General features: G+C 46.9%; 1 protein-coding gene across 1 annotated transcript in view; it reads right to left on the bottom strand.

The window, feature by feature from the left end:
• Positions 1-2,042: 2,042 nt before the first annotated feature.
• Mrps9 (mitochondrial ribosomal protein S9) overlaps positions 2,043-11,323 on the bottom strand; it is a 51,263-nt gene continuing 41,982 nt past the window's right edge. Inside the window, exons 7-11 of the mRNA XM_051204246.1 lie at positions 11,105-11,180; positions 8,858-9,026; positions 7,915-8,023; positions 4,186-4,355; positions 2,043-2,285 (exon numbers count right to left, since the gene is read on the bottom strand). Coding sequence (XP_051060203.1) covers positions 2,194-2,285; positions 4,186-4,355; positions 7,915-8,023; positions 8,858-9,026; positions 11,105-11,180 — 616 coding nt within the window. The 3' untranslated portion in view covers positions 2,043-2,193. The remainder of the gene's footprint in view (positions 2,286-4,185; positions 4,356-7,914; positions 8,024-8,857; positions 9,027-11,104; positions 11,181-11,323) is intronic.

Raw genomic sequence — 11,323 nt, 5'->3', positions numbered from 1 at the left:
CGCTACAATGGTTTCCTGTGTGAGCCCCCACGACCCATTAACCCTCCTACTCCCTAAGACAATCGAGGGGAGGCAAACCAATACCACCCCCCCCCCCCCGTCACCATGAAAACTCAGAGCCTTAAGCGACTTCCGTAACTGAGATGGCTGATGGAGGAAGTACCCTTGTACTCTCTCACTGCAAGCTTGGTCTTCCTAGATTAACTCAGGGTGGGGCGGCTGGAGACCAGACTACTAGTGGGGACAGAGGACAGTCATTTGATTGACTGATCAAATCAGGCTGGGGGTGGGAAATCAGGTCATGCAGGACCCTCCAGAAAGCCCCAGCATCAGCATGGTTTCCAAACAAAAGCAAGGTCAGCACGGAGTAGGGTCCATAATGAAACAGTGTTAGTGTGGGCTTCCTCAGAGAGGCCCAGGTAGAGCCGAGGAGGGACTGTTGAGTGGCCGACTGACTAAATACTACCAGGGAGGTGACACCCACTTTCTCCCTCGGACCTTCCGGCAGTTTCGAGTATTTTGGTCAGTGCCGGTAACTGTTTACAAGATTTGCTCCCAGTCTCGTGTGACAGGTCATGTCCCTTACCACCTACCACACGGGTGACCAACCATTCCCATGCCCACATACAGCCAACACCTCAAAGCCAGGACTTAATTGCCTTCTAATTGTTTTCTTTGTACTTGTGTCTCTCTAATTAGCCTATAAACTGGGAGGACAGACGCTACACTTGACTATTTTGTAACCATCTCGCTACTCAACCAAAGGTTGGTCAGGAGATGCTTATCAACCCAGAGACCGCCGTCAAGTCAGCCATTTGAAGATATTTGTTTGCATATCGGCCACGTGGCCCTTTCACTGGCAAGCAGACACTTCTCTGCTTTCTCTCTACAGGTTCTGGTTCAGAACCCAGGAGTGTGGAGCTCTACCTGGCAGCTTTGCTGAGCCTCTGGATGAACCCATGGCTTCCACCTCATGTAAGCTTCGGCATGCAGAGTTAGGCCATGGGTGCTGAGCAGGGGCAGAGGGCGCAGGGCCAGTGAATAAGAAAGGGCATGTTTGGGCTCAGCCCCTCGGAGGACTGTTGGAAGGGCAACGGTAGAGAGGGGTCAGCAAGTCTGGGACAGCAGGCAAAACAGTGTAAGTTGGTCAGGAACATTCAGTAGCGATGGCTGCCAGAGGATCCGGATCGAATTCTACAGGCCTGCAATGTCGACTTCTGTATGGGATACCCCGGGGTACATGCCCAGGGCAGCAGAGTTCCTTTGCCTGTGCAACCTGCCACCTTCACTGAAGGGCTGTACCCTGGGAATTGTACCTGCTGCTCCAGCAGGAACTTAGGCAGGATGGTTATTGCTCTAATGTGAGCTGAAAGCCAGCCAGCCAGCCTCTTAGGGGTGGTGAGCAATCGATTCCCAGCATCCTTTAGAACTCTAGCGGTCCAGGATGGACATGGGGAAAGCTGGTTGAGGGAGCCAGGGCAGCATTTCTTTGGGGGAGGGGTGGAGGAGGAGGAGCCGGGCATTCTGAGAATACTTTACTGCCCTTCTAGTAGGATCCTTTCCCAATAAATGCCCCTTCAGGCAATTCAAACTGAGCTTTTTTTTTTTTTTTTTTTTTTTTTTTTTTTTTACACAAACAGAAAAACCTATACCAGAGTCCCGAGCTTCTCTAGTGGAGCCACAGACTGCAACGCAGAACTCAGACTCCTGGACTTCATCTACCAAACACCACCGTGCTGACCAACTGCTGAGTGACACTGTGACACGCGCCCCAGGCTTGTTCCCAGCTTCCTGGTTTCTTTCTGCCCTGCTCCCCCAAGCCATGCCCTTCCCACCTCCGAGTCAAGGCCAGCATCCATGAGCAATGGTCTCTCTCTGGTAGGCTGCTTCACCCTTCAAACAGAATCCCATCTGCACAATGGGGTGACTAACTTTCAAGTCCAATATGTCAAGATTTTGTAAATTAAACACCCGTATTTCGAAAATGTTAAAAAAATAAAGATGAAACCAATATTATTTTCTTACTATTTTTAATGGCAATCACAATAAAGTAGCACTTAAAAACAAGGCATTTCGTTAACTCACAGTCAAAACAAGGTCTAAATGTGCTGCCTGCCCTTGGTCAGTGCACGTGAAGGCGCTCTCCCACGAGCCAGGCTCACAGGTGCTCCCTGCTCTCCCGTGAAAGCGTACTCAGCGCTTCTTCCAGGTGAACTTTCTCCGGGCACCCTCCTGGCCTGGCTTCTTCCGTTCCCTGATCCGTGGATCAGGAGTAAGTAGTCCAGCTGCAGTATAAGCAGAAGCCTTAGTGAGGGTGGGAAAGGCAGGCTGCCTAGCAGATAAGGGAGTGAACTGCATGACATTCACAGCTACTGCTATTAGAAAAACCTGGAGGCACACACCAAACCAACAATTCCCATCTAGACGGCAGGCTGCTCTCACTCTTTCGGGATACTTTGCAATTTGAGACACAAACACCAGCAATGTTTTCTGAGTCTTTTTTCTGCATCCTAGAATTCAACAATACTGTTCAACTTAGGCTGAAACTGCTCTTCCGAGGCCAGCACCATTTACTGCGCTGGAATGAAGGTATTCTTCAGATCTCTAAGAATGACCCTGAACCTGTGATTCTCACAGCTGTCTCCCAGGTGCTGGGACTATGGGTGCATGGCAACCTCACCTGGGAATAAGGCCTGAGGAAGCTCAGACACCTGTAAACAGCACAGGCAAAGGCTCACATAGAAACAAACAGCTGAGCATATTGGAACAAAGAAGTATCTTGCTAGAATTTCTGTGAAAATGGTACTCTTGGTGTTTTAGCTGAGAAGTTGAATAAACTCAGTGTTATTCTTTGGGTATAAGCTGTTTGTTCTAGAAGAACAGTCACTTTTGGATGGAAGCTGCTGCTTGTCTAGTCAAGCTTGGAGGTAACTCCTCAGCATCTGGTCCACAGGGAACGTTAGTCACGATCGCAGACCCCAGGAGTGCACAAGCGCTTACAGAAATGCGAACCCCGACCACTGTTTCCATGCATACCCTTGTTGTTGAGACAGGGCCTCACTAGCAGCCCTGGCTGACCTGGAAGGCGCTCTGCAGACGAGGGATTAATGGCGTGCTCCCCTAAACCTGCTCCTGTTCATTTTTCTAACACTAGCAGTCTTCACATTGGTACAGGGCTTGTGGTGCTGCTTAGTAGGGATTCATGGAATAAAATAATAGTTTTGAGTGGGGTACAGGTATGTCCTACATTAAATTCAAAGGTCATAAGCACACAGCTCCAAGGAGCACACTGGTTAAGCCAAATCTATGCAAACAAACAAACAAACAAACAAACAAACAACAAACCTCCTTCACTATGTACCTACTTTCACAAGCATCATTGCAATAGAAAATCAAGTAGCCGAAGTCTCAAGCAGTACTTCTGTCGTGTCCCAGTGGCTGGGACCGTAGGTGGGGTACGGAGGCCCCAGAAGGGTGAAGTTAAAAGCACTGAGTGGCTCCTGGGGGGCTGCGGCATCTGCTGCACTACAGCACTTTCTTCCCGTAGATGGTGCAAAGACCACCTGGAGCTTGAATGGCTCCTACATGTTTAAGCAACATCCTAGGGCAAAACTGAAGTCCAATCTTTACCCTACTGTGAGGAGATTCCTCCATTCATGCACAGGTAACAGGGTCACAAAGTGGAAAGATAAAGAAAATGAAATCAAATTGTAATATCACAACAGGAAAAAAAAAAAAAAAGGAAAACCCCCTAATAACGTTGGAAAATTGACCTGTTATTAAATTATTACAGATTCTTATGATAAAGTAAGTAAACAACCAATCCATTTCAAATAAAAACGGAGCTATATGCTGCTTCAGCTACACAAAAGAGCTCGCCTTAAGACGAGAGTCATTCCTGCTGGCCTCGGGACTGCAGGTCTTAGCAGGGACAATGCTGGGAGAGAGGACCGTTTCTTGTCCTGACCTTGGCTCACTTTGTAGAAATCCAGCCTGAAAACGACAGTTCTGGGGAACGGAAGCAGCTAGCAGCATGTGCGATCCGATCCCAGGAAGACGTTTTCTTACACTCGCATTAGTGACATCGACGAGGGCAGTGGCTGCACCTCTGCATGTCCCAAGCATACCGCACAACACGCAGGCACGCATGTACGCAGGCACTCACCCAAGCAAGCACGCACCTACCTTGTCTCATCCACTCGACCTCGTCCTCGGTGATGAAGCTGCACAAAGCTCTGGCCACTGCTAAGCGTATGGCTCCTGCCTGCGCTGATCTCCCTCCTCCAGAGACTGTGCAGGTTACATCGTGTTTCTCCAGCCGGTCCAGGAAGTGGAAAGGGAACATCAGCTGTTCTCTAAGGCACATCACAGATACGTGGGTTACCCTCCTATGAGGACCTGGTTTCATGAACCACTAACCCTGGGAACAAATGCTGCTTGCCAGTTATACTATTCACACTTCTCCATCAACCCGACACCAAGACATAGAAACAGGTCCTCCTGGGGGTTAGAATGCTTGGCATCCACCCACCCATCCATCCACCCACCCAGCCATCGGTATGGACAGAGTACAACAGTTCATTGGCCTTACTGCTTACTGAATGTATCATGAGAACCTTGTAAGCTGTGAAAATCACCTTGTAAGGAAGTCTTAGAGCTGAGGAACTCTATTAACTCCCCGACTCCAGGCTTTGGATTCAGTGATCAGGTATAAATTAATAGGCCTCCTTAAGCAATGTTCAAATGCCATTTGGCTTTCCTACATGAGGTAATACTCTAATGTTTCTGTATGATATAAGATGCTCATCTCCATAATGCTGTTTTAAAGTTACCAAAACCACAGCGAACATGCCTCCTTCATCCAGAAATCACACGTTCCTGCTGGCGTCCCTAAGATGCACACACAGGCAGTCCTGCCCCCTCAGGACAGGACCAGGGAGCAAACCAAACGAAGGTACCAGTGAGTAGACCACACACAGCGTGGCCATGTGCCTCCTCCCATCTGGGGAACAAGCACCTGCTGAATACTATGATGTCAGGGTGATGCTCACTGTCTGGATTTTGTTATCTTGTCTTTACCTCTGCTGAGATTTTTATTTTAATTTATTTACCCAAGGCCTTGAGTGCACCAGGCAAGCACTCTGTCCCTGTTATGTATTCTCCTGAACTCTTCCTTACAACAATCCATCTATATTGCATCTGCTTGCTTTGCCTGCCAACTACAGCTTCTAGACCTCCAAATGAAGCTGATTTTTACAGCCAGCTGAGAGCTGAGTACAGCTGGAGATTCCAGTGCATCTTATTACTATGTAAGAAAAGTAACCTCTGTAAGTGGACTCACACAGGCACTCCAAGGCCATGGCAAACTATGTTAGCAGACACAAACCTATCCTGCCTTTTTGAAGAATACTTAAGGCAACCAAACAAAACTAGCCATATTTTAAGATTAATAATACTACTACAAGCAGTAGTAAGTAATGTTATAGAAACTAAGAAAACCAGAGACCGATAACCAAATCCTGCCGCTGTGGGGCAAGTGGGATTGCCCCGTGGATGCTCCGAGAAAGTCCCTGCTCCACCTGACAGGACAGGACGTGAGTTTGTGATGGACGAGAAGCTACAAAAGAGGCTTCTGGACAACCGTTTGTTTGGGGCCACCGATGTTTATCTGTCTCCGTTCTCAAGGGTTTAAGATTCCCTCCCAAACACATGCTTATACAGTCACCAGGCCAAAATTCAGAGGAGAAGTGCATACCAAAATTTCTGGAGCTACGTTAGAGTAACGGAGGCAGAACGGATGGTCCCACGGCTATTGACTGAACTCCACTGGCCGGTGAACCAGCACATGCTACCAGGTCCACATGGGGAAAACACTCCACAACACAGCACCTCTTCCCTCGGGAGTGGCCTATGAAATTCTGCCTTACAAGAACCACACGTACTTCGTTCTGGCTGTACGAATTGGCACAGCTAAAAGATACTTAAAGAAACGATGTCCTCATTCACATGTTCTCTGAATGCTACTCCTCTGGTACCAGTGATTTTCCTGTAGCTGCTTTAAGCACAAGCATGTTCCTTCTACTACATGGTTAGCATGTGTTAGTATCAGGGAGTACTGCTTTCCAAAAAGGTTAACAACGTTACTTGTATCCCAAGGTACCAGGCATGTAGCAATCCACGTGTATCGTAAATTAAAAAAATAAAAATAAAATCTGACAACCCTGGGAAGGCAGCATTGTGGCACCCTTATGACCAGCTTTCTGTTTGTGTACAAACTGCAGACCTTACAGAAAAGACCTGAAGGATGGATAGGCTCAGTGACGGTAAGACAAGCAGTAGCTCTGGGGGCACCACGCTCAGCTCCCTCTCTCCAGTTACACAGCTAACACCCAGGTCCCTGATCCTTTCTTCTACCATCTCCCATGGGTCAGCGGTCTCTTCACGACTCCTCTAGACGGGAAGGCTAGCTCACGGACAGCAGGGCAGCCCTTAGTTCACAGCTATTTTAAGTCAATGAGAGGGTTGATATGGGCACTAGGCTTCCCAGCCAGACGTTCTCTGACAGCAGGAATCATCTTAGACGGCACTGATATCTTTCTCATGCCAAGGACAAGACGGGCCACAGAGGCTGCTGCTGATTGGGTTCGAACTACACATTGAAGCTTCCAGGAGAAGTGCACACCTTTAATTAGAGCACCTGAGAGGCAGAGGCAGGTGGATCTCGGTCAGATAGAGACTTGTCTGGGTCTCTTAGAATGTTCCAAGCCAGCCAGAGCTGTGCACCCAGGCCCTGTCTCAGAAGGGGGCAGCTGGTTAAGATTTAAGGTGTGTGTAACTGAAAGCCAGCTCAAGATATGGTTGAGACTGGCTGTTAGTTACATCATCAGGAATTATGTCTGAACGAACACCAAGTGACAGAGGAGCCACCCATCAAAGGCTACTCCTTTCTTTCTCTAGTGAGTCACTGTCCTGTGGTGTGGCCTCTCCAGCTTTTCCTGAGTTTCCTCCATCGATTCCAGTACGGACGATGACAGGACGAGTGATTTCTCCTCCCTGACACAGGAACACAGTGCGCATTTCATAGGCAGCTACTCTGTCATTTCAGAAGGGCCCCTACTCCCCAAACACGTGCGAGAGGAGCTACAGTCCCTTTGCCCTTAAGGCAAAACGCCAGCACGTATTCAGGAAACACAGGGAGAAGAGCCTAGGAAATAATCACGCAGCTCCTGCTATGCATGGACCCAACAGCAACTACTGGGTCAGTAAGCACCGTCAAGAAGAGCTCTACATGGCGGTCCATTCGAGAGCTCCAAGGGGAGGAGACACCTAATGCCTGTTTATGACGAATGCCTGCCTCTCTGTGGATAACGTGCATAGCGCCGGGAATGGAGCAAAACTTCCTCTATATATGTACCATTAACTTCCCCAAGCAGGAGAAAGTCGGAAGAGACAAGGAAGACCTTTTCTAATGCTCACAATTAGGAGAAGCGAGCCTAAGCCACGGAGATCTGCTCAGACTTTCCTTGCTTCTCGGCCTCATCAATTAAGAAGGCAGGGTTGGCTTCTGGGGTTGCTGCTTTCTGTGAATGCCTGTCTTCCCGTCAGAAGGTGATATGTGCTTTCCTTACGTTTTGGCATACTCTGCACTTCAGAATGTGAGATATGCCTCACAATATTCAAATTCCAGTAGGATCTGACAAAAACGAGTCAATTAGTGGGGGCTTCCAGGAACGTTTTTCTAAAAACCCAAGAAACTACCTAGAGAAACAGCAGTAGTTTCCGCTTAGCTAGCTTGTCGGTGGTGAAGAGAAACAATCCTACAGATAAACAAAACCATCAGAAAACTGCGGCCTTCTTAATTATGATGATGAGTTATAAAGCACGCTTTCCTTAAAAGCAGGAATCGTACCACACCTGTCCTGTGTGACGGGAAAGTAAAGCAGATAATCAAGTCCGTTAACGCGGATCTTCCCACTTCCGTGCTCGTAGACAACTGCCTGAGCTGTGGCGCTCTTCCTCCTGCCTGCAGGGCGGAAAAGCGGCAAGTGAGTTCGAGACCACTGCTCCCTACTGCGTAAGCCAGCAGAGAGGAAAGTTCTAGAACCACAAAAGCAGTCAGAAGGAAAAGGGAGACAGCGGAGGTAACAAAGCCGACTGGGAGGTAAGTAAACGATTTCAAGTCCATCCCTTTCAAGGACCGGACCAAGATATCCGCATTCATCTGTCTTGCTACCAGCAGCAAACAACTCACACTGTGTCTTATAACTCATAAAAGTGAATCAGCACAAGCTTTTAAAACTATGTGGACACTAGAATGAAAGACGACGGAAGAGGAATGAAAGGAATCCGGAAGGAAGGTCGCACTGCAAAGGTGGCCTGACAAGGGACTCAGGTTTAATTTTGAGAACTGGCAATGTACTTAACAGGTCAATTTTTGAAAGAGGGATTGTGTCCAACGTTCTCACTCATAATCCAGGGAAATTCAAGTTGGGGGCTCAGGTTTTCATGGCACGTGTTTACATCTGAAATGCAGATTCACCGAGCATTTGCGGCTTCTGAGAACCCTTATCACACACACTCTGTAATTCTACCAGCAGAAAACACGAGTGGGCTAATGACTGCGGCTGTAGATCCACACTCTCTCTCGCAACAGTCTAGGCTCACGGTTTTTTTTGTGTTTGTTAAAACCCAACAACAAACACATAAACAAAACCAGAAGAATCATAAAATTAGGAAAGCCGAAGTAACAGTAGCAAACCCAACAAAACAAGCAGGCACTGGGGAACACCAGCATGGGAGCAATGGGTTCCTAGCGTTCTCTGGACTCAAGTCTCTCTGCCCGCAGTGTTGTTATTACCTTCACTGGTGCTGAACGCCAGGCCTTGCTCGTCGTACTGCACGGGCTCAATCACCTGCTTTTTGGATTGAATAGTTACGCTTTTGCGGAACCTCTTCACAAATTCTTCTTCAGCAGGGCCATACGGCAGCGTCAATAACTTTTCCAGCAGTCGAATGAACTGCGCATACTGGAGACAATAGGTTTCATTAGAAGAGGCAAGTGTAATTGCATTTGCTGAAGTTTTGCTATTTTTGTATACTTGGTCTCTCCAATGTTGCTTCCCTGATGAATTCTGACAGGATGACACTTCTGCATCTTCACGCTGCTCTGAAACAGCAGATGCATCACTTTCTCTGTGGGTCTTCAGGGCTTAAGCTTTCCTCTCAAAAAACAAAGGGATTTATCACTCAAAGCTATCAATTTTTCTGCATTATTGTTATGAAATTGGTATTTAAATTCTGTTTTCAGAAATATTTAGATGATCTTTAAAAGTATAGCTTCTATCCTGTCTCTAGAACTGCATCAAAAGGAACATTAGAAATAATTTCCAGCTAGTTATAAATAGCAAAAGAGTCTGATTTTGAGAAAATGTTCCCCTTAAGTTATATTTCATAATACATTTGGCAAATATATTTTTGGCTGTTCAAGCTGTGTTACTTTAATGTTTATGATTTCCTTTAAAACCGAACAATCAAGCTATTTAAAAATTCAAGAGATACTTGACTTAAAGGGCAACCTCTTGAAATAAATTATCCTTGCTACTCTGTGCATTTTTTTTAATAGTTCTTGAACATGTGATTAGAAAGTAAACAACTTGGTATTAACCCCTTAAAATTAGAAGCCAGAATAATCACTCTAGAGTGTCTGTGGAGAAGGAAACAACTATACTTAAGAGCCTTAGTTAATATGGATCATGGAGCCCAGTTTTTGATGACTTATTTGTTCCTTGCCAACCCTAAAAGTCATACCCAACTTTGCCACACTTGCCTTTCCAGTGCATATCCTTCAATGGTAATATGAAATATTTAAGAATGTCACCAGTCTGATTAGTATTAAAGCAACTGTTCAAATACAGCTTCCAGGGAGACCAGGAGAAAAGGAAGGCATGCATGTTCTAAGTCAGGGTGGAGAACTTACACACCCCTGGTTCATGCTGCTAGCTAGGCCTTTCCTCTTGCCCCCGTCACAGCGCTGTGTCCCTGGACTCAGCTCGCCTCACAATTCCTTCACTGCACGTGCACAGCTTGGTTTGTGGGTCAGGCTATGCCAGGAAGCCACTCTCCACTCCACTGCCTTCAGCTTTATCACCACAGACACGGCTTCCGGGACCCTGATTGTCACCTACACTGTTTTGTTTTTATAGCTATATGGCGGCTGGAAAGCAGGAAGAAAAGGAAGTGATGGATTCACCGAAGGGACAGAGATCTCTCCAGGTCAATTCACACACAGCAGGACTCTGCAGGTAAGATCTTAGCATCACCTCCCGGTCTGCCACCAACCAAACTCCAGACACATTGTCTAAGGAAACTGCAACTTTCTGAAGCCACTACCTTCTCCAGCACTAAATCGGAACAAGCAAGGGGCACAACTTAAAATCTGTGGTGGCAAGGCACCAGCACTACTTGCCACTGCCACAGCAGGATCTGTGAGTATAAATTTTCTCTATTTTACATCCAACTTCCCTGATCATGCTGGGCTCTATTAGGCCACTCAACACAATAAATACAATTAAGACTTAAAATGGGGTCATGAACTTTACAAGGCATAGATTCACAGAGGGGGTTTGTTTACCTTGGATTGCAGAGCCAGCATTCTAAGTGGCCGTGACACAGCTGATATATATACAGCTCCCAAGATAAAAACCACTGCCCTCATACACCTGGCGCAGGGATACGGTAAGGCAGCAAGTTCCACACTGCACGGAGGTGACCGTGTGCCGTGTCCATTTCTACTGGATGGCTCCCTACACTCATCATTAGCTTACAACAGTAACTACAGGCCTTGCTGAAGAGGACAAAACCGACATCTGCTGTCCCCCCTAAAACGGCAGAAGACATGAGGGCACTCATGGGAGGAGGAGGAGGATCTGGAGACTAGATGTGTCGCTCTCCCGGCAGCAGAAATCAGCAAGGGCTGCATGAGAACAAGGGTGAGTAAGAGTCTGGGAACACCTGGTCCTGAGGAGCTGTGTCAGGATCTTAATACAGCAATTGTCTGCACCCTCATGACACAGGTCCCCTTAAATTAAAAAGATTAATTACTCACATCTTGATCTGACAGTTTTTCCACTAACATTTCTTCTAGTTCCTCCTTAATCAGCCATCTGCTGCCAATCAGGTCTCTGTTAAAATATCACATATATTTTTAATTAAGCATGCAATTAGAGTTACATCACAAAAGATCCTACATACAGTAGCAATTCACGATGTGGAGACAAATTTTCATGTTATTCAGCAGTACTCCTAAATACACCATTTTGGTGAA

Source organism: Phodopus roborovskii, unplaced genomic scaffold, assembly GCF_943737965.1.
Source record: "Phodopus roborovskii unplaced genomic scaffold, PHOROB, whole genome shotgun sequence".
Taxonomy (NCBI): Eukaryota; Metazoa; Chordata; class Mammalia; order Rodentia; family Cricetidae; genus Phodopus; species Phodopus roborovskii.
Note: the sequence above shows the minus strand (reverse complement) of the source record. Positions and strands in the feature narration are given on the sequence as shown.